This window comes from Haliaeetus leucocephalus, unplaced genomic scaffold, assembly GCF_000737465.1.
Source record: "Haliaeetus leucocephalus isolate CR32 unplaced genomic scaffold, Haliaeetus_leucocephalus-4.0 Scaffold149, whole genome shotgun sequence".
NCBI classification, from domain to species: domain Eukaryota; kingdom Metazoa; phylum Chordata; class Aves; order Accipitriformes; family Accipitridae; genus Haliaeetus; species Haliaeetus leucocephalus.
Genome location: NW_010972585.1, coordinates 1324669 through 1346521, shown reverse-complemented (window position 1 = coordinate 1346521; position 21853 = coordinate 1324669). Strand labels below are relative to the sequence as shown.

The 21853-nt window shown below is 44.5% G+C and overlaps 1 protein-coding gene across 1 annotated transcript in view; it reads right to left on the bottom strand.

The window, feature by feature from the left end:
• Nucleotides 1-19905, bottom strand: part of WISP3 (WNT1 inducible signaling pathway protein 3) — a 46063-nt gene extending 26158 nt beyond the window's left edge. Inside the window, exons 1-4 of the mRNA XM_010561680.1 lie at nt 19855-19905; nt 19559-19756; nt 17506-17695; nt 15919-15967 (exon numbers count right to left, since the gene is read on the bottom strand). Of these exons, the coding sequence (XP_010559982.1) occupies nt 15919-15967; nt 17506-17695; nt 19559-19756; nt 19855-19905 (488 nt within the window). The remainder of the gene's footprint in view (nt 1-15918; nt 15968-17505; nt 17696-19558; nt 19757-19854) is intronic.
• Nucleotides 19906-21853: the final 1948 nt, after the last annotated feature.

The window sequence follows — 21853 nt, the reverse complement described above, 5'->3', positions numbered from 1 at the left end:
GTTACCAGTAAAAGATGCATTTCAAGAGGAGGCTAACCATACCAGAAATAGAAGATTGCCATGTGTATACATATACACAGCACTACTACGGATGTGTTGCACAGTATATCTAACCTGTTAGTACCTATTATTCAGGTGAACAAAGAGGAGAAAGAAAAAAAAAAGAAAAAAAAACAGAAAAAAGGAAAAGAAGAAATGAGGGTGCTATCACAAATGTACACAATAATTACACTGGCTGGTTGCTGGGTCCCCCTATACAGCCTCAAGGCCAATTTCACTGCCTGTCCAGAGGCAGAAAGTGCCGATGGCTATCAGGAGGGTTGCCCTTTTGCTATGTGAAGTTTCTCTGTCCAGACTAAAAATCTTGTATTCGGTAGCCTGTGTGAAAACTGGATGCTGCTGCTCTTATCTGGCCATCCTCAGCGCCCCGCTTTCAGACCACGTTTGCATTTCCCTCGCTGTAAGGCAAACCAGACCCTGCCGTCACCCTCAGCATAAAAGCGAGTGACCTCAGGGCTGTCCAAACCCCGACGGGGCCGGTGAGAGCAACCCAGGTCCCCCGAGAGTGGCACCAGCAGCCACCTCCACCTGCAGCCGGTCCTTCTGTGCGCTGAGGCGGTGCAGAGGGAAGCCAGAGCCTGGCCCCGGGGATGTCACCATCTGCCCTTGACATCCCTGTGAGGAGATTGCTTAGAGAAGCTCTTGGAAATGTTCCTTCGAGAGGCTAGGCTCCTCTCAGAGAGGCAGCAGCGGTGCCGGGGATCCAACACCTGGGCGCAGGTACCTGCGGCGCCAGCAGCCGAGTCACTCGTGCCGGGCAGAAAGAGGGCTCGAGGGCTGTGATTCAGTGGGAACGGCCCCCCGAAGCACCGCAGGGTGAGGTTTGCTGCATTTCAGAGGGTCACCTGCCGAGTGGGAGCAGCATGGGCCATTGCAGGCACAGCCCTTGCCAACCAGGTCCCCACAGCCGGCTCGGTGGCACGCGGTTGAGCGTGGCTGGCCACTGCCCTGAGGCCTGAGGACAAATTTCCTCAAAGACTTAGTGATGCTCTCAGCAATGCTGCACAGCTGCTAAGTGTCTGGTAATCGAAGAGAGATGGTTTGCAGCTAAATCCTCCGCTGGTGTCTGCGGGGCAGCGGTGAAACACAGAAGCTGCTGCTGACCCATTTCCTCCGTCTCTGTTTTGGGGTTTTATCTGCGTGTACCGCAGTGACCACCAGCTCCTGCCTGCTGGGGCTTGGCATCTCCGCTGGAAAGGCTCGGGGCTGTAATTTGTCAGACCAGATGCAGCTGTCTGTAGGTCTTTTTTTTTTTTTTTTTCTTTTTTTTGCAGGTCTTCATTTGCAAACGAGGCAGATGTCCGCTCCAAATGCACATCTAGGATATCCACCCTCCCTTTGTCCTCAGTGGAAAATAAGTACTTTTGGGGTGCAATTCAACTCCTCAGAAAGCAGGGGTTCTAATCAGGTCAGTTGACTCACATTCAAGAAGCATCTACTTCTGTCTTCAGCTGGAAGGGGAGCGTGGGGTGCCCCAGGCAGCAGCAGGCACCAGCGGTGTGTGGTCCCATGCAAGCAGCAAAGGCGCTTCCCAGTCCCCCCCCCCGCCGGGTTCCCAGGCACCGCTACCCTGGAACTGCACAGAGATCTGCTTTTAGCACGGTGCAGCTTTCCCTCCTGTGTGCACCCTCATGAAGGCCAGGTCAGAATAGCCATTTGAAATGTTACGGGTTTGAGTGTGCAAATCCTATGCTGTCCTCTGGCTTCTTCCCAAAATGCTGGGGTATTTGGGCTGTGGTCCTAGTGGGGCACTAGAAGTTAAACACACCAAAGCAGTAACACCTCATCCAAAGACAAAGCCTAACGATAGGAAAATTTATTTCCTCGGTTTTCTATCTCTTTAGTCATAAATTTGCTTTTTGCTGCTGTTTCTCATCCTGTTGCAGTATCTTAGTCTAACAGTGACCACCAAGATCTTAGATTGCAATGGGCCAAACTACATTAATAAGTAAATTAGTCAAGTGGCCACTTGTGACTTCATGAAACTTGCTGATAACCCTTTGTTACAGAAAATTACAGATTTTCCTAGAGGACTGAGATCATATCCTGGGAGGGTGACATCCAAGGCTTTGCCTGTTTTATAGCATAAGAAAAAGGCAGAAGAAAGTTTTATTGCTGCATTACAGACCAGCAAATCTTGTCTATCAGCTTCTCATTGATTTCTGGTAAGTGAAAAATGTCTGTCAAACTGTCCACCAAATACAGCTACCCCCCCTTTTATTTGGAGACAACCACCTGTTTTAACTCTTACCGATAGACGGCTGATTAGATACATTAGCAAAAAGATTTTTTTTTCCAACCCATACGCAAAATTATTTCATTTCTGTTAACTCTATAGGCTTCTTAACTTACACTCTCCAAGAAAGACTATAGAATGGAAAGCAGAGGCTCTGCACAGATACTGCTACTTATGCAACTTAAATGTCATTAAATAGAAGGTGGTAAAATGCATTTGTTTAGATTATTTATCCAAAGGTCAGTTGTAGGAGTAGGGAAATTTGTAGCTAAAAGTGATCAAGACTTGGTGTAAAGATGAGCATGACAGACTGCAGTCCTTCCTCTTTAGCTGGTTGTAGGACAGGCTGTCTCCACATCAGGGAGGCTGAACAAGTGAGGTATTTCCAGAGAAAGTTTAGCTTGCTAGTGGTGAAGCAGAGGGCCAGTAGGCATACAGGTATAATTGCTCCCTGTGTTTATGTTTTCTGGCTACCACGATACAAGTTTCACTCAACTCCTGCCCAACTCCTCTCCCAGGCTCATAAAGCTGAACAGTAAGCAGGCTTTCTATTTTATTCTATTTTTCAGAGTTAACAACTTGATCTAAAAAACAAGCACAGAGAATCCTGATTGTAGAAACAAAAATATATATTTCTGTGATAAACTCAGTGGATATAGTAATTACATGCATCACCTCTTTATGCGTATCTCTCTCCTGGCAGTTCTTCATCAACTATCATGTCTGCCTGGGTGAGATGCTGTCTCTTCTCTATTGCAAAGGGATGCATCTCTCACCATCTGAGTTCTTGTTTTCCCTGCATGCCCAGAAGATCTCGCATGGCATGGAGAATAGCCAGACATCTGTGCTATGTACAGGGTAGCAAGTGTCCTCTGTTTTCTCCCATAAGAATGATAAGGCTTTCTCTGGATGTACTCAGAAAGAACAAACCTCTTGCTCTGCTATCAGATGTTCTCCCTTACGGAAAATGCAAGCCCCAGGAAATAGTTATGGCTCTAAATCACTTCAGACAGGGCCTGGCCACAGCCAGATTTTCAAAGCCCTGTTAAAAATAGGTTTTCACTCCCCCAATTTCATTTTCTATCCAATTTTCTTTCAGTACTGCACCACACCCACACTATTTCTCCTTAAACTGAAATGCTTCCCACCACTGCTTCAACATCCCTCGCAAGGCTTGTCATTTACTGTACATCTGCATTTTGCAAGCCACAGCCAGCAACCAAAAGGACTGAGCCCCTTCCTTATGTTTTGCTCAGCACTGAAGGGGGAAGAAGCAAAAAGAAGCATGTTAAAAGGAGGTCTCCAGCAGCTGACAAGCCACCCCAAAATGGGTGCGAGGCTGAAGGAGGGGTGTGGGAATACTCCAGTGGCCCTGTAGTACTTCAGCACAGAAGACACTGGGGCAGTCTGACCCATGAAGGCTATTTAGGGCTAAGAGCCTTCCTTGAGGTAAATGTTCCTCTGCAATCGCCAGAGACAACAACTTTCGTAATCAAGTCAGTATTGCAATGAGTGAAGATGATGAGATGGGCCTCGATGGATCTTATAAAAGCCTCAAGTTCATCTCCACTCAATACTTTCATATGGTATGAAAGTACCATATGAAAATGAGTACAGTAGAGTTTGTGGATGATTGATAGAAAATTGAGGAGTGATTTGGAGGAGAGACTTAAAATACAGCGTGAGCTAGATAAATTGCAGAAATAAAGTGCAACAAAACTGAGATTTAAAAAGACAAATGCAAAATGCTTCCTATCTAAGGGAAACATCAGATGCATAAACACAGAAAGCAGAGATGTTGCTTTTGCACAGCACAGCCCAGCCTAGAAGGAGAGCAGATCCTGGGCCATAGAGGAGGCACTGGCACAAAGGCAAGTGCATCCCAAGCAGGAACATTGCTCAAGCATAAAACAAGTGGAGCCTTTTCCTGAGCTAGACTGCCACAAGTAGGTCTTGGTGTGAACACAGCATTCATCTGGGGGTATCCTTCTGTCAGAACTGACAAAAAAAATGTTGGAGGAAATTGAAAGAGAGAAATGAAAAAAAAAAAAGACAAAAAGTTTTAAAAAAATCTGACAGCTGAAGAAGGTGAAACTGAGCATGTTCAAGAGGGGTAGGAAGATGCCCAAAGAGGTCAGTGAGGTGTAGAAGAGTATTTCTACAATTGCACAGACCACTGCCCTATCCATTTATTGAGGACAAAATAACAAGCAGCGGACAAGAAGAGAAAACAAGGATAAAATTATATGTATTTTTAAGAAAATGTGCAGAATCGCCATAATTGGTGGAAATAGATGGGACGTGCTGTGTAGCCTGGGCGGGTCTGTGTTCCCAGCTGAAGCCAGCATGGGCAGACCCCAGCCACACCAGTTATGTACAGCAGTGCAGTGCTGCCAGCTCCTGCAGCTGCAGGGTGCCCGTGCCCTGGCTGGTGCCAGCTGGGCACTCCAAGGCCCCTTCCTCTTCTACCCACCGGAGCCTTACCCCATCACCCCTCTGATAACGCTTCCTACATATCATTCAGTGTAATTATTTTAACAAGGATTTTCAACTCAGCTATCCTCAGTGGGATTTGCTTACTTATAAGCACTTTAAAATGTTACTCGTCTTGCTTACAGAGGCTTTAATTTTTCCTTGGTTTATATCACAGGTATTATGCAGAAAATAATGTGAATTTCTTTTGAGTGGAGATCGAAAGCAGCACATCAGCCAGCACAGAGATGTGCGGACGGACCTTCCCACAACATCGTATCTTCAGTGGGCCTCTCTGCCCCGTGTCAGAGCTGAATGTTGTCTCTTGCAGAAATGGTGGGTTGCTGGTTCAAAATGCTGAGGAGAAATTTGTAACCCTTTTCCTAACTTCAGGGCTTAATTTTTTTCCCAAATGTTGTAATGTGGTTTTTCTGAAAGTTTTTTTTTTTAATTATTCCGGGGTAAGCTTATGCTATGCAGTAGCCTCCTCCCAGGGCTCCCTCCTGCACAGGCTGGGGAGTAGGAAGCCCCTTGGACCCCCCTGATGCTCTGCAGCTCCCTGAAGCCACTGGGCTTGCATGACACAAGCAGACGGGTTCATTCATTGGAAAGCAAGAGGTCTGGGGGGAAACATTTTACGGGCTCAGCGAGCAAGGACACAGGAGGACTAGACAGTATATGGCTTTGGCTGCCAAATTTTATGTCTGCTTCTGTGTAGTGAGGGTCATGTTGCTCTTGTCTTTCATCAGGCCCTTTGCTGTTTAGTTTTTATATTTGGACAGCACCTTGCATATTAGAAACCACATGTGCATGTGTACATGTGTAGGTTATCTCTACTTGGAGGCAGAGGATACTGCGGCAAGGCGTGACAGATGCCCATCAGATTTTAAATGTCTGGCTATACCAATGCACAAAAGACCCTTCCTCTGTACAGTGATAATGAGAGGACCACATGTGTGGTGGCAGGAGGTGTCCCAGAATCCCAATAGATTCACTCCAACATATGCACAATAATAGATTTTTCTTTTCCTTTTTAAAGAATTTTGTTCAGTTTGAAAAGAAGAAAACAAGCAAAACCACAGGGCACAGTAAACTGTGCAGAAGGGCAATGATCTGAAGTTGTAGAAATCATCGCAGCGCTGTGTTAGGATGCTGGGAATTCAAAATGTTCAACAATAAAAAGAGAGCTTGCATTCAAAGGTGACATTCAAAGCAATTCAAATGGCATAATAAAGCGGTATGTAATTAGGTACACAGTTCGTATCAAAGGTCCTCTTATTAAAGAGCTGCTGAGTGTGCTATGCAAAAGGATTTAAAATAGACATTTCTGGTTAAACAAGGTCTCATTTCTAACATATCTTCCTTTTTGACTTGTTCCTGCAGCCAGGGGGGTCATATCATAAGGCTAAATTTATGACGACATAACTGTTTCCATGGTAGCAAACTATTGTCATAAACACTGAGCTTTATGATTTCACAGCTGGATTAAGCAAAAAAGAGAAACAGGCTGGAGAGGGAGGAAGTTTTTTATTCCAATGAGAGTTAGGGGAATACAGAAGATTGCAGGCAAAGAAAATTGCTTTTTGCGTAAATGTTCTTTTTTAAGTTTACCCCAGTGTGAAAGTCCCTTTTAATGGATATAATTTGGGTAACGATCCCTCTCCTATTTAAATGCTCATAAGGCTAATGAGCAAGCTTATCTATTTTTGGAACACTTCAGCAGTAAGGCTGGATGTTTTGCAGCAGGAAGCCAACTGTATTGAAATGTGTTTTCTTCACTTTCTTGCAAGCTCCTGACCCCTTCCTCCATGAATTTCTGTAACTTCATCAACTAGAAAGCAATTTACAGGTGAGATTAGCCTATTTATAACAGTGCATAGATCCTACCAGCCACCACTCACCTCCTCATTACTTGGATTATGGTTTCTTTTTATCAATTATGTTGAAACATCTGTGACTACTGAATGGAAATAAATACCTGTCAAGATGGACAGTTCGAAATGCAGTTGCGTTTTTAGGAAGAGTTGTTTTCCTGACATGGTCATTTATGTCCCTAAACTAAATTAGTATTGGTAATTATCAACAGCTCTTGAATATGAAAAGGCAATCAGAGAAATTTGGTTGTGGGACGTCAGAGGTGCCCTGTGCTGCCATATCACCAGAAGATGTGATATACCATCACACCTTGGATGATGTGACTCACTCTGTCAGGGGCAAATTCTGGGCTGGCTTTGTGGATATGAAAGCCCCGTTGGCTACATGCCCGTTTCTGTGGCCCCAGCCCTGTATGCCAGCCCCTCTGTGGCTAAGAAAGGGGCTGGAGAGATCCCTGGTGCCCATCACTTGCCACTGGCAAGCTCCCCTCCAAGCACCATCCAGTTCTGCTGTCAGGGGAGATAAGGATGGAGTGGCTGTAGGTCTTCTGGGTGATCCAGAGAGAGGGGTAAAGAGCCACTTCTCTGGGAGCCCTAAGCTGGCCATGGAGGGAGACCTCAGGGCCACTTCTCTGATCTCCCCAAGTCTCCCTGCCCCTCCACGCCGGCAGGTAACTAGCCCACGTGAGAGGCCTTCCTTCAGGCAGCTGCAGCGGCATGGGACAACCTCCATCCTCACTGACCGGGAAGGTGGTGTCAAAAAGAAGCGTCACACAATGAAACGTATGGTATTCCTACAGGAATACAAGTGGTGAAAAGTCCTGTGTTGGCCTTCATCAAAGACATAGCTCAGAGCTAGAGAAGGATTATTACAGTGTCTCCTAGTGATTCCCCTGGAATTTCTGCAGCAGAAACAAATTACACGTAATTCATCTTACAAGTAATTAGCACATTTCATTTCAAGAAATCCCAGCTGACTTTACCTACTAGGCACTAGATTAGTATGTCCTGCACTAAAATGTGCCTAAGATTCAGCTTTCTAGCAAAGATTTATTCATGTGCAGGTAATCTACTTGTCAAAATATAAAATGACAGTGCAGGTCATGCTACAGGCTGGAAATTTTCTTCCTGAGCCACACCAAAATGAAAATCTTTTAGAGTACGAGGGCTGAGCAGCCACAGATCCAGCACACTGCTGTTGCTCTCCTATCGACTATCAAAGTCTCAAGGGAGCATTTTTTATTTGCTTTGAAAGGAATCCAAAATAAACAGAAAGGTCACTTTGTAAGGCTACTTCCTTCCCATGAGATGGAAAATGGCCTTGCTCTGTAAACTGGAAATGCCAGGTCTGGATACTGAGAGCTGTACACTAGAGGTCACTGCTATAATAAAGGAAGAGCTAGCTAGCAGGTAAGGAAGGGTTTGTTCTCCGCCTTATTGTAAGGTGACTCATAATGAAAAGCAACAGCTAACTGAATTATATAGTACTTCATCAAATTTAAAGAAACACCGAGTAAGGACAATTCAGCTATAAATGAAAATTGAGAGATCTTCAGACGTCTGCAGAAAGCGATAAAAGTCGGAGGTGTGGGACCCTTTATTTTGAAACACCAGTTCACTTTCATCAGTTTAATTGGAACTGGAAAATTATGTCAGCCTGTGGGATTTCTGTCACACTGGTCCTCTTGCCATTTCCCCGCCACTTTTTCCTCTGCAGGGGTACTACTGGGTTGGCTCATCTTGACCAAAAGCCTGATGCCGCCTTCATCTCCCACATCCGAGTACTGCTAAGAGTGCTGGTAATAAATGGACACAGGGCACTTTAATACAAATCAGAGATGCAAACCAGTGGGTAATTAGTTGAGGATTACAGGTGGGATGCTCATGAAATAGCTGCCTGTAGAGAGATTGTCACTGCTAACCGTGTGCCAGTCAACTTATCCCAAGGCTTCCTAAGTCTCCAAGCATGCTCGCCTTTTTGCATCTGTTTCTGTATACTCTTAATTAGTGTCTGGGACTGTTTATTTAACGAGACATCCCACACTCCAGCAGTGCTAACTTCTCTCGCGCGCATGTTGTTGTCAAGCGGACATGATCAGCCTGAATTTTCAGTCTGTCTTTTCTAAGTTTGTGTCATAATGTTATGATGCTATTTAAAGATCTTCTTCCCAACCCCGGTAAATTATTAATTTCATTCAGGATCAAGCCATGTAACCTGTCCAGGGCCTGCTTGCTGATGATTCATGACATGTTTCCTGTTTTGTTTCCTTTATAGGAACCACAGTTCCTGATGATTTTGCACATCTCCCTGTGGCACAACGAGTCCAGGGAATATCTTATCGCAGTGGTCAACAATATATTTTGTCAGCTGTTTCTCCTTATTCATTCTTAGTTCCAGTATTTCGCTTCCTTCTGGCATTATTTTATCCCATTCACTTCATTTTCACAATTTTGTTCTTTTCTTGTGTCAAATGGCATGTCAAGCAGGAACATGACGAGGGAAGGTATTTTTGTGGTGGGCAGCCATGATACCAGAGCAGCATATCTCACAGTCCTGGCCCATTTCCATGCTAACTTCTTGTATGTACTCTCATGTTTCATCTTGGTCAGATGTCACAGACCAGGAGACAAACCCATTATTATGGAAGACACCTCAGGTCTAATCAGTTTCTGCACAAATCACCCCATCCCTGTACAGCTTTCTGCCAAAACATTCTCCATGATATCCAGCTTTATATATTTCTTTTGTAGCTATCATCCTTCTTACCCCTAAGTAGTCTTCCTTTTTTGGCTCTTTTCCCCAGCTAAAGGTAGCCAAAGAATTTCTCTTCATCTCCAGTGGCACCACTGTTCAAATAACTGCAAATTATTATTTTCCTTCTGATATTTGATATGCTTTTAGGCCTTTTAGGCTTTATATCTGCAACTGAAACTTATGGTCAGATTTTTAAAGCTACTTCATGTTACAGTTTTGGGCCCAGTTCATCCTTTGCCTGAGTCCATTATTTCTCCTATGTCTTTTTCAGCATGATCATTTCCCAGGTTTCCTACCTCTAGTTGAGTATCCATTTTCAATCTCTATACACCAGAAACTATAAGGCTGGACTGTTTCCAACATTAATATCATTGCTATGAGTCTCTCCCTGCCCAAGAAAAATTCATTTGAAAAAAATTATCATGTTTTTTGTCGGTCTAATAATTTTCATTTAAAGTAGCATGTGTTATATAGAGCATGCAGTGTGCTAGAGTAAATTTTGGGAAGAAGCAGTCTGGGACTCTGAGTACTGAGAGTGTTTTCTGTGCAGTGTAAGATTGCATTCTACCAAAATGTCTCTAGTCATGTCCATTACCTTCCTGACACTTCTTTGTAATTGAAAATAAGCTTGCCGTGGCACTGTTGAATTGCAGACAGGCTAGAAAGAAAAGTAGAAGACCAATTCGTTTCCAGACCTTGGACAGAGTAAGCAGACTGTAATATGCTGGTCATTTGGAGGAATTCCTGTCATAGCATAGTTCCCCCAGTATTGCACAATAATTGCAAAGATTTTCTAGCAAATACATAAATACTTCCCACCCTGCCATGTATCTTCTGTGAAAAGAAGACCCCACAACAACCCCATCGGCAGCCCAGCGTTGCCTTCTCTGATGTTCCCTCTGACACCCCTCCACCACACTGCCTACCCCAACCCTCGCGAAGGTGAGCCAACTGCTCTGCTGCAGCCAGCGCCCCGCAGCCTCCCCTCATTGTCATCCGCTGCCAGGCGCCCTGCTGCGACCTAGCCCTGCAGCATCTCTCCAGGCCTCCCTGCAATACAAATAAATAATAAGCAAGGGGGTTGCCTCAGAGCTGCTGGCCAGACGGTGTTTCTAGGTCAACAGTTCCCTCTCTTGGAGCCGTGAGCTTGGAAGCGCTCGTGCCAGTGACACTGACACTTGAGGCCATGGAGGAACAAGGTCATGGGGAGCAAAGTCTGAAAATCAGTGCTTCAGAATGTAAATTTTTCTCAAAAGGGACTTTCTTTCAAATGCTTATATGAATTACTGCTCACACTGACTTTTTGGATGTGTCATAAGAAATAGTGGAGACAGCATTAAGGTTGGCTGTATTTTGATGCTGTTATATGAAATAAATCCAGAAGCTGACTCCATTTCTAAGCTGGGCTGCTGTACGTGCTCCCAGTCTACATGCGCTCTTCATTCTTCCTGCTGGAGTCTAAAGTTGTGTGCACACATGTTTTGTTCAGCTTACACCCCTACTCCTGTTCCTTATTTGAAGTTACTTGGGACCCTGAGATCCGAAGCAGATTTTGCACAAGAGCGTCATCATACTGTCCTCTGGAAAGCTTTCTGGTAATGTGCACGTGACACCTGGGGAGGGCAGAGCATTTGTCAGAAGACCACAAAAGGAATGTTTCTCAAGTTTAATCCTAAAACAAAATCAGGCTAAGTAGTGTGGTACCTTCATTCATTTTTCTAATTCATACAAATTCATCCTGCAAAGGAATGGTTTGGAAGACTCTGGTAAAGCCTAGAAGCCAGATACATTATATTTCAACTCCACATTTTATATAATACTTTTGTTGGACACCTATTTTCCATTTGCATTTACAAAAATTTTAAGCTTGTGTATAAAGAGAAAAATAAATGAGTCATAACATGTGTTGCTTCATCACTAATTTACCCGGATTGCATGAAAATTCGTGGGTGCAAATATAAGCAATAATTTTAATGTCAGATTAAAAAGTTTCTAAAACAGGAGTAGAGGAAGGACAAACCCCCTAGTTAGCTTTAAGGTGGAGCTGGGATGAGATTCATGGCATGGCTTCCTGCAAGCACGGAGGCCTGACCCTAGCAACCTCCGTGGTCCTTTCTGGGCCAGGATTTCCACATCTGCTTTATCCAAGTTCCGCAGCAGTAAGTCTGATCACGCTGCACTTCTCTCGGAGTGAGGTCATGCTTTCACATGGTGTTTGTATGGATGAAGGTTTTCGTCATTTTCAAGTGATGTCAAGGAGTAGGATCTCAACTGTACACGCAAAATTTTATCATGTCACTTGGCTGAATGCTTCTTGGGGCCGGGATGGAGGCATATGATGAATTTTTGGATGCTAAAGGAATCACTATTAACATTTAGCATGATGTACTGCTGAGTGGTGGAGATTTGTGTGCAAGACTGCATTATTTGAATGGTTTTGGCTTTACTTTTTTCCTGGGTAGATTTTTGAGAATGTTAAAGGCCTGGCACCAGCCTCCTTATAACCGTCTCCTTGTTGTTTTCCAAGGATGATTTTGGAAAGTTCCTGAAGACTAATACCAGACTGCATAGACAGACCCAGAAACCACAGAGCTAATTCTCAGTCATTTGGGACATTCTCAGGCTTTTGGGACAGGCAGCTCTAAACCACTTTTGATTCCCCCTTAATCTAGGGCTGTTTAGGGGACTGATCTGTCTCCATGGTATAAAAATAGCCAAGAGGTTCATGTGGCCCTGGAGTGCTGCCCCTTTGAGCAGTACGTGCTGGGCACCATCCTAAGAAGACATCTTCACTGGAAACAGCAAGCATGGCTAGCATGGAGCCCTTAGAAAGATCTGAGATGACTAGAGAGGTCCTTTGAGCATTAAGTTTTCTCAGAGGGACTTTTATAAACTGTTTTCAAATTTCTTTATGTTCACTGACTGGTAGTTAGCACACGCTTGGGCTGTGGAGGCTCCCAAGCCTCTGAGACTGCAAGGGGAAGGTTCCCCCACCGTTTACAAAGGTATGCAGGCTGCCGTTCAGCCAAGCCATGCAGATGCCCCACATTACAAAGGAAACAGTATACATCCTCATAAAGACTTTAGTTTGGCTCTCACCTGCTATTCCTCCTTTCCTATCCCATTTTTTCCCTGACTAAAATAAAAGTATATTGATTGTAAGCATATTGCTGTTCTTCGCGTGTGGAAAACATGTCAAAACAACAGCAAGCTATCTGTGAAGGGCAATATTAACAAAGCCTCTCTGCCTCAGAGGATTGTGGAGAATTTTATTAATTTATTTGCAAGATGTTCTGACTGGAGAAAGGATCCTGTAAGTAGCTTCTACTTCTGCATTGCCAATGCTTTTATGTGCTCTTAGTAAAAAACAAAGGAAAATATAAATATGCAAAGGTATTCAATTTAAAACAAGACATGTGAGGGACTCTTCTGCTCACAGGTGATGTGATACAAACAGATGATTTTTCTTCTAAGGCCTTCAGTGCCTTCAAATCACTTGCCACATACATGGGGCATTTCATAAACTGCAACTCCATGGCCACAGGGATGCAGGATTTATGGAGGCAGCACAAGGCAACCCATGCCATCTTATCACCCATGCCAGCGTAACACGGCATGCGTGAAACAGAACCATCAACTCCTTCTCAGTGAATGACTACTCTTGACCTACTACCAAGCCATGCTGGCAGGACGTTGCCCTACCCCACTCAGCCACGGCCAGACACCCATGCTGCAGAGGAGCTCCACTGTGCCCTGTCTTGTTTTGGCAGACCCTTAGCCCCCTGGCACACATGTGCCTCCCCCACTCCTGTGCTGCCTGCTTTTTGTCACAGCACTGTGACACCGCCGGCACCAATAATTGGAGTTAATCTTTAAAAAAGGTGGGGAGGGGAAGACTTGGTAAACAAATCTTTACTCTATTATAAAGTGCTTAAGATTGTAAATGCATTTCAAAGAAGTCCATTTAGCACTAAAGTCTAGTGTCACACATCAGATACAAAAAGTCACCTCTTGTGAGAAAAGAAGGGCTCTTATAATTAATTATTAGAGTATCACCAAGAAGTTTGCAGAGGCAAGGGCAGGGTGAGCACACCTGCCATCTCAAGGCTGGCAATAAGCATGACACGAGCAAGGGAAATGACATTACAATACTGGAGCGAGCTCTCTGCCCTGTCCGGTGGTATGGACAGGGAAGGAAAGCCTGAAGTCACGGTCCCAGGACTCCCTGCCTGCAGCAGGCTGCACGCACTGGCAGGGGATGTGTTTCCTGCCCACAAGTATATATTACAAGTATTAGGGGCAACAAGGGAGTACCAAGTGCCCTAATAAGTGCAGAGAAAAAAGAAAAGCAAAATTTAATGGGTCACCCAAGTTTCCCAATAGGATGGTAGCAGCTAATCCAGTATTTCCAAAGCCTGTGTCTAATCTGACAATATTACCATTCTCTCTGTAGGTGATTGATATAGAACTGGACAACTGGTTAATCAAGTCATTTAAGAGACACGCAGGGTAGAAAGTACGACATCCTGGTCACTAATCTGAAGTGCTTCTATTTTAGCTGAGCTGTTGAGGGCAAAGTCTTGAGAAGTTTATTAATGAAAACCATTACCCATCACCATTGACCCCTGTGTGAATCTGCATTTCTGTGAAGTCTAAATTAAGAAAATTTTTCATATCAGAAGACATGTGTTTACTACTGCTTTCATGCAGAACGGTGCAAGAAATGTTACCTACAGACTGTAAAGGGGAAGCACTGTAGAGAAATGAGCTCAATGGAAGGAGCTAATGGGGCTGATCTTCACAGCATCTGAAGGAGATAAACAGTCTGCAGTCTAAAACCAAATTAATTTTCTAAAATGTTTAGGGTTAAAAATGCGAAGAAATCCACCACAAAGCACAGGTCTTTCATGGCAAATCCAGAGAAGCACAGAGCTTGAGCTACTTTGATTGACTTGTTTCTAAGAAAAACACCTCTACTCAAAAACTTTTCCTCAGCAGCTGCATACTGAGTATTACTGTACCCACTGCCGCTATTCAGACTGGTCAAGGAGTTGCAAGACAACCATTTTCCAGTTCTGTTTGAAGATGTCATGTCAAAAGAATATTCTTTGTCCTAACAGCTGTGCAAGAAAAATGCATATGCCAAAACAGAGGAACAGAGAGGAGTCAGATCATCAGCCCTGGTAAAATTAGAAAGAAGCACAAGGAAAACTATTAATGCTACTCACAAGCAATAAGGAGTGTAACATAAAACTGGGGCACAACAAACTGCACAAGCACAGATGCAGCATAGGGACATCTATGGGAGGAGGAGGCAGCAGACACAGTCCAGATAAAACAAAGTACTTAAAAACATCACTTCCCTCTCCACAAAGTATTGGAAAAATGTAATAAGGTTGGTCATCTATAAAGATTATAACAAATCAATTGGAAAATACAGTGGCTCAGGAGAGAACAGAAGGGAAGGAGGAGTGGCTCTAGGGTGGACACCGAGGCAAGAGCTTGCAATACATAAAGGACACCATCGCTTTCAAAGAAAAACTGAAATATTGCCATGCAACCATATTCCCAGAAGAGGTTGCTCGAGTGGCAATTGGAGCACCAATATTATTAGATAGCACTCAAGTTGGACAAGGATCAAAAGAGACAAAACCGTGCTCAGACAGGAAAAAAAGAAAGATTTACCACTGCTGCAGGTTATCAATATGTCTGCCTGAAACACACTGCACACCTAGCAAGAATGTTGCATATCTCTAATCTGTGTGCAATCAAGACCAAAGTGAAGATTTTTAAGGTGCAAGTGCAGGATCTTAAAGATCAATTTGAAAATGAAGCATCTGCCCAGACAAGAAATTTCTATAGCAAATATTATTTTGAGGTGGAAAAAGTGCAAAAGAGGAATATAACCTGAAGAACTTGATGCAGTTGATACTAACATGTCCACCAGTGGCTACAGTGTTTGCTCAGAAAATGCTTGTATTTCTTTCTTCTTTCCTCATTGAGTTTTAGCCCACAAGAAGTAGCCCTTAGCTAACCAGCAGCATCTATTCTGAAACTACAAGTATCATTTACTACCAGTCAAGCAACATGACCTTTAGGAAATCGAATGTAGCAATAAGAGAAGGAAATTCATCTTTTTAAAGATGCAGTAAAGTCAGGATACAATGCCTTTGCTATCAGAATCGACTAAAAATAATTAGACTCCAAAGAGTAGTAATGATATTATAAAAGCGAAATGAATGCTTCAAAGAAAATGAGCCCAGAGATTTCCAATGAAGACTCTTAAAACACAGACAAGTGTACCTCCATACCACCCTGGTCTCACAGTCATGCACAAATGGAGGAAATAACCATAGTAGTTGTGCACAGACAGACTTGCTATGAGTTGAAGATGATTCACGATGTCCCATAAAGGCTCTAACATCAATAGGCACAGGATCTGCTTGAACACAGTGAGAATCACCTACCTTCTGACACAGAGTATCCATTAAGTCAATGCAAATGAGCAGCAGGGGACTTACCATCCCAAGACCACATTTTGTTGAGTATCGTATTTACGATGAACAATTTCTGGACAAGACACCACAACATAAATCTGAGGAATTTTGAAGGTTGGAGGGCAGTCTTCCATTTTAGTTTTGGGTTAGTTTTGGTTCAGAAGGAAAGGTAACAGGAAGGCTCAAGGGATACCCCCAGAGCTGTGCAGGTTCCATGGAGAATACCTACCTACAAGCAAAATTGTGGGGCCCAAGGATTGCTCTTACTGGTGCAGGGTAATACTGAAGGCACTGCCTGAGATGCTGCCATTGAGGGAAGAGAGCACTAAATGTTCGTCTCATGGGCCTCACATCTACAGGGAAAACCAGACATAGAGCTACAGCCAAGAAGCACAGTCAAGCAGGAGATAATACTTACAAGGACAGTAGCACTTTGACCAAACACAGAAAAAGATTCAAGTTCAGAGGCTAAAAGGGTCATCTGGCCTAGTGGTCTTGCCTGACAAGAATGTCAATGATTGCATTCCCAACTTTCTGCTTTGTAAAGGAAGGAGGAAGTCAGGTGTGATTTAAAAAAAAGGATTTGGCCTTTTGTTCTCCCTTCAGAACCGCACAAACTTACAACCTCATGGCTGCACTGCGTGTGTGTGTGTGTGCTGGGCTGTGGCGAGCAAAGTGAGTTAGGAAACCAGATGAATAAAATTTTATTTAACTTACCCTACCCAGTGTGGAAGAGGGACCTAGCTGGTTCCTCACTGCTTATGCAATCTTCCCTACTGAACACTACCTGACAGGTCATACACCTCCTTTCCAAACATAATATTGCCTCATAATAAAACTTAGGAAAACATATTGAAAGGTCAAAATAACAGTAACAAGTTATAAAACTCTTTTACTTATTCAAGGTCTCTATTTCCCATAATCTTTATTTAATCTTCCACTTTCAATATTTGCATAAACTTTTGCAAACTTTATTAGGCTGACATTTTGAGTTTGGGTGGACAATGTTAAAGTGTTAATCCCTGCATGCATTTTAACACCCAAACCAGACTGTGTAACTAAAATATTTAATGTCTCTAGGGCTCTCTCTCCACTTTCTTACGAGCAGTTTCCCTTAACCTAATCCTGAGTGCCCTAGCAGAAACTCACTTTACGGTCGAGCTGTTCCATCAGCATCAGTAGGTATTTTAGCCTCATCACAGGGAGACTAAGATGGGGTTGGTCCAGAGGATGGAGAGCTCAGTGGAGCAAGCTGTCTCTCCCTCCCAACATGAAGGATTCCTTCTGATGGAAACCAGATCATGGAGAGCAGAAAGGGAATTATCAGTGTCCAGGCATTGTCCTGACTGGGTTGGGAAGCTCTCCCATGTCCCACCATCAAACAGAAGTTAAAATACCTTCTCATGGACCAGCTTCTAGGAGTTAATTCACAGATACTCATGGAAGCTGTATCAAAAGAGGTTTCCAATGCATTATTCTGAAAAATGTGCCTTTAAGCAATTTTCCCAAAAGCATACAAGAGGCCAAGGTAGAACTAGAAATGGGAGTTTGGTCTTCTAAAGACAGGCATATAAACCACCAGACTTCGGTTCTTCAGCATCACTCACTCACTTTTCTGGGACTCAGGGCATGGGCACATAGTTGAGTGTGAATCCAGAAGCAGTGGCTTTAGGAGTCGCTGCCGATCTGCTCGGATGCTGCACTTGCTGTGTGCAATATTCACGGAGCACATGCACTTCTCAAACTGTTTATCATCTGTTTCCACACTGTTTATCACCACCTCTCTGTCCCTGGCTACCACCTGCCATTGCAACGCAGGCGGGGTAGGACATACACAGGGACATGTCTTCCAGTGCCCAGCCCCCTGGATTAACTCACACCATCCCCTGAGCAGTTCAGGCTTCATCACTGGACGTTGCATCGAGAAGTCAGGATTGCCCCAAAGGTCCCTGCCTTGACCCAGTTGTGGGGCTAATTGCTCCCAATAGAGACGTGATAGCACATGGCTTGGGTGAGAACGTAGGAGGGAAATGGCAGTAAAATCTTATATTTCCGTATGGGTTTGCTATGCAAGTAATTGAGGTAAGGGGGCAGGTTAAGCCCTCAGACTTGCCCAAAGGCAGAGTAAACCTGCCTTAGGTTAATCCACCCTCACTGAAGCTTAGTACAGCAGTGTTACTATGCTGGGGAAGCCTATGAGCAGCACATCAACAGCTCGGCTGACAGGCAGGTATAAAATTAATTTGCCCTAACATGATTATGTGCTGTCTGTTCCTTCACACCCAAACAATGAGCTACTTATTTCTTATGGTATCACGTGAAATGATGGTGTTTTAATTGAAACCTAAAAGCTCCAAGTCCTTCATGTATCCTGAGGCTTTATGACAACAAAATCAGGTAATGAATCAGATATGAATGAAAAATTGCAAATACTGAAGCTTCTGCTAAAATTTCTCAGCTCTTATCTGTCTCTCTTACCCCAGTTAAAACTTTAACTCCTGCAAGGAATGCAAAGCTCTATAGCATTTTTGCTGCAGTCTCCAAATTCATGTGGCTATTGTAAATCAAAAGTGCTGGTGAATAAGAAGTAAGAACTGTTCATTTGCCCAGTGCTAAACCAGCTGATGTATATGGCTGTACCTGAGCTACAAGTGGAGTTATACAGATGCTTTGGATGTGGGTCCTGCATCTTCAATAAAATAATTAATACTTTCAATTGTGCACATTCAGGAATCAAACTGAGTAACTTCAGCATTCTCCTTTTGAATAAAGGCTTAACCACAATGATGTTACTACAGGAAACCTTCACACCTTTGCAAATGGGACGTTACTTTTATCTGCACATATAAAGCAAGTCATAGTTTCCCTTGCACATCCGCTACGCTTTGTCTGCTCTCAATAGCGCTTCGATACACGAAACACAATGCCTTTGTCTCAGCAAAGAGAAACAGCAAGTCTGGGTGTAGGCATTCATGTTACACCACAGCACTGGAAGAAAATGGCAGGCCAAGGCGAGAGGAGGAGGAAAATACCGCTGATTTTCTGGGGCGCTGGGGGGGGGCAGCTCACCAACACCAGGAGCCCCCCCAAGCATCCCTGCAACCTCCCAGCTCTTCAAAACTTCCCCCCAGTGTCATATTAGCACGTACAGGGTCCTGTCACCCGTGTTTAGAAAGAAGGGAGGCAGGTCGGGAGGAGATGGACCCTAACAGACAGCTCCCCGGAGAGGCTGCCAGGCCCGCGGCCTTCGCCTCGCCTCAGCCGTTGCAGGCCCAGGGCGGCTGCAGCCAGTGAGCTGCACGTTTCGGGCTTGATGAATGGAGGAACCGGTGCTCTGGAGACTGGATGAATCACATTTTCCACGTTCGGCTGTAATCTGCGTAATTTCTTTATCACAGGGCGAAACACATTACGGCCCAAGCTGCCATGAGGTAGCAGCCCTCTGTGGGCTGCCTTCTGGTTGACCTCCGCCATCAGGAAACGCTGCTGGCCGGGCTGCCCCCTCCTCATCCATCTCACGCAGTCCTCGGGGCGATCACGTCATGGCGGCCGCCTTTCTTCCCCTTCGGGGGCATCTGCCTTCCTGCAGCAGGGCTCAAGGGCACTGAGAGATGAAAACTCCTGCTCGGCTGCTCACCCTTGAGCCCCGGGAACATGGACCTACCTGGAAAAGAGCACGGGGAGCATTTGGAAAGCGCTTCTTGCGTCCACAGCCGCACAGGGTGTTTGACTCCTCCGTGCCTTGCCTTTCCTTTGGGGGATTTCGGTTCCTCCTCCTGAACGTTGCTCCAGAAGAAGGACCACGCTGATGAGGAGCTACATTGTGTGATGTTCCCCGCTCGGCTGCTCCTGCCTTTGTTGGCTATGGAGGCAAGAAGTGGCTGTACATCTAAACCGAACATCAAGCCGCCGCTCCTGAGCAGATTGCCAGAAAATGCTGGGCCTGGCTGTCAGCCTTACCAGGCCCAGAATAGCTGTGCTCTGCGTGTGCCCCAGATCTTCACCGCCCATGTGGATTTTCCTTTTTAATTGTCACAGCCATCGCTTGTGCTGCCCAAGTTACAGCAAATTTCTTAGTCATTTCCTTATCTACCAGACATAATGTCACACCGGTCTCTGTGCCTTTCCGTGTAACAGGGTCCTGGTTTTGATGCTCTGGCTACACCTCCCCCAGTAAACTAAGCAATGCCGTGTCATGGCTCCTCTCCTGAGGTTCTTCTGCACTGTCGAACTGTCAACGGGGTTAAGGAGTGCAATTCAGAGCCATGGTCCACAGCGCTCTCCCAGATGGTGCCCGGGACCAGTCTAGGGTTAGCACTGGGCAGGGCCCATCTCTGATAGACAGAATGGGTGCAGTTACCCTGATCTGGAGGGTGAAATGTCTAACTATACGAACACAGCCCTTGCTGCACCTCAGGGACAGCAAACGGATCCTAGCCCTTTCTATGGATGGAGTTAAGGACTAGAGAGCCAAACTTCTCCTTTCTTTGTAGAGTCATCACCTTCTGATCATCACTGGATGTATGTCTTAGAGTGGGCTTCATCTCACCAGCCTTTGGCTGTTTAAATCTAAACTGCAATCATTAGTCTCCCTCCTTAGTAAAGGGACAGAAACAGGAATCTCTAATGGACAACCGAAAATAGATGGAGTGAGTCACCAACAGGAGACATCTGTTACTATCCACTAATTAAAGACGGAGCCAAGAGGACTCAGACGACTACCTTCACCCAGCTAAACTTGGGTGATGAGAATCTTGCTTTATGTGGTTTTGCCTCTAACTAGCTTACTGGGTCCTAGGATATGCATGCTGTCAGTCAAACTAAAACAGTACTGGTGCAAATGTACCAATGCAGAGTTTCCTATGCATTTCTGACCTGATGGTTCCTGACTTCTGAATGATTATTTGTGCAGAATTAATGTTCTGAACATTTGCTTTCCAGAGGGATATATGTCATGCCACACAATCTGCGATGTGCTAGATCCTGGATTCATGTCATAAATTAATTTCAGATATATTTTTCAACAACGCTATTTGTTCCCTAAGTTGTACCACACGTCTAAAGGAGAATATACACTTCTGTCCAGTTCACCAGGTCCCTTAAAGTTAGTCCTCCCAACAGCTCAAGCAGAAATGGATCAGTAGTAGTGACTCTGTCCAGCATATATAAGAATAAGTTAGCAGCAACATCACTTTATACCCACTGATGGTGGCGTTTGTGACAGCATGGAATAAATGAGAAGCTGGAAAGTGGCTCTGCCTGAGTCCTGTTCCTTTCCGCTGTTTGACATCTTCCATTGTTGCAGCAGGGATGAGGAAGAAGGGTCAGAAGAATACATGTTTGCTTCTCCACAGGCTGTAAAATATTGGTATGACAATTCTCTTTGAAATAGACAATAAAAACTCATTTTCCTTCTGCCTCCATGTGCTCACGAGTGTGTGAATAAATACAAGCTGACATGGGATTTGTATGTGTGCAATAGTGTGAGGTACCATTTTACTTTGCACCACCAAGCTTTTGGCACGACCGCACATCTCATGAGGAAAGGAACGGTTCACAAAGCATGCAAGTCTTCCTAAAACACACATCATAAAACCCATGGCGTGCTCCAAGCTGCTGTGCACGCTGTTTATTCCACTTACTCTCTTCCAGTGTTAGTCTTCGCCTTTCAAATTCCTCTGATTTTCCCCATCTCATTGAAGCACATTGGTTACTATGGAAACTGATCTGTGGGTACTGAACTTGGTGACATCCACATAGAAGGGATGCTTCCCAGGAACCTAAATATCGACTGGATGGTTATATGTCAACACTGCATATGGCTTAGATTTTTTAAAAACCCGCAGGAGGGCACTGAGGGAGAAGAGGTAGAAGCTGAGGTTATGATGAAAGAAACCCAAATGCAGACACTGGTATGTTCTGCAGTCCCATGACCTTCTCAGTGACACAGCCCTGTGAC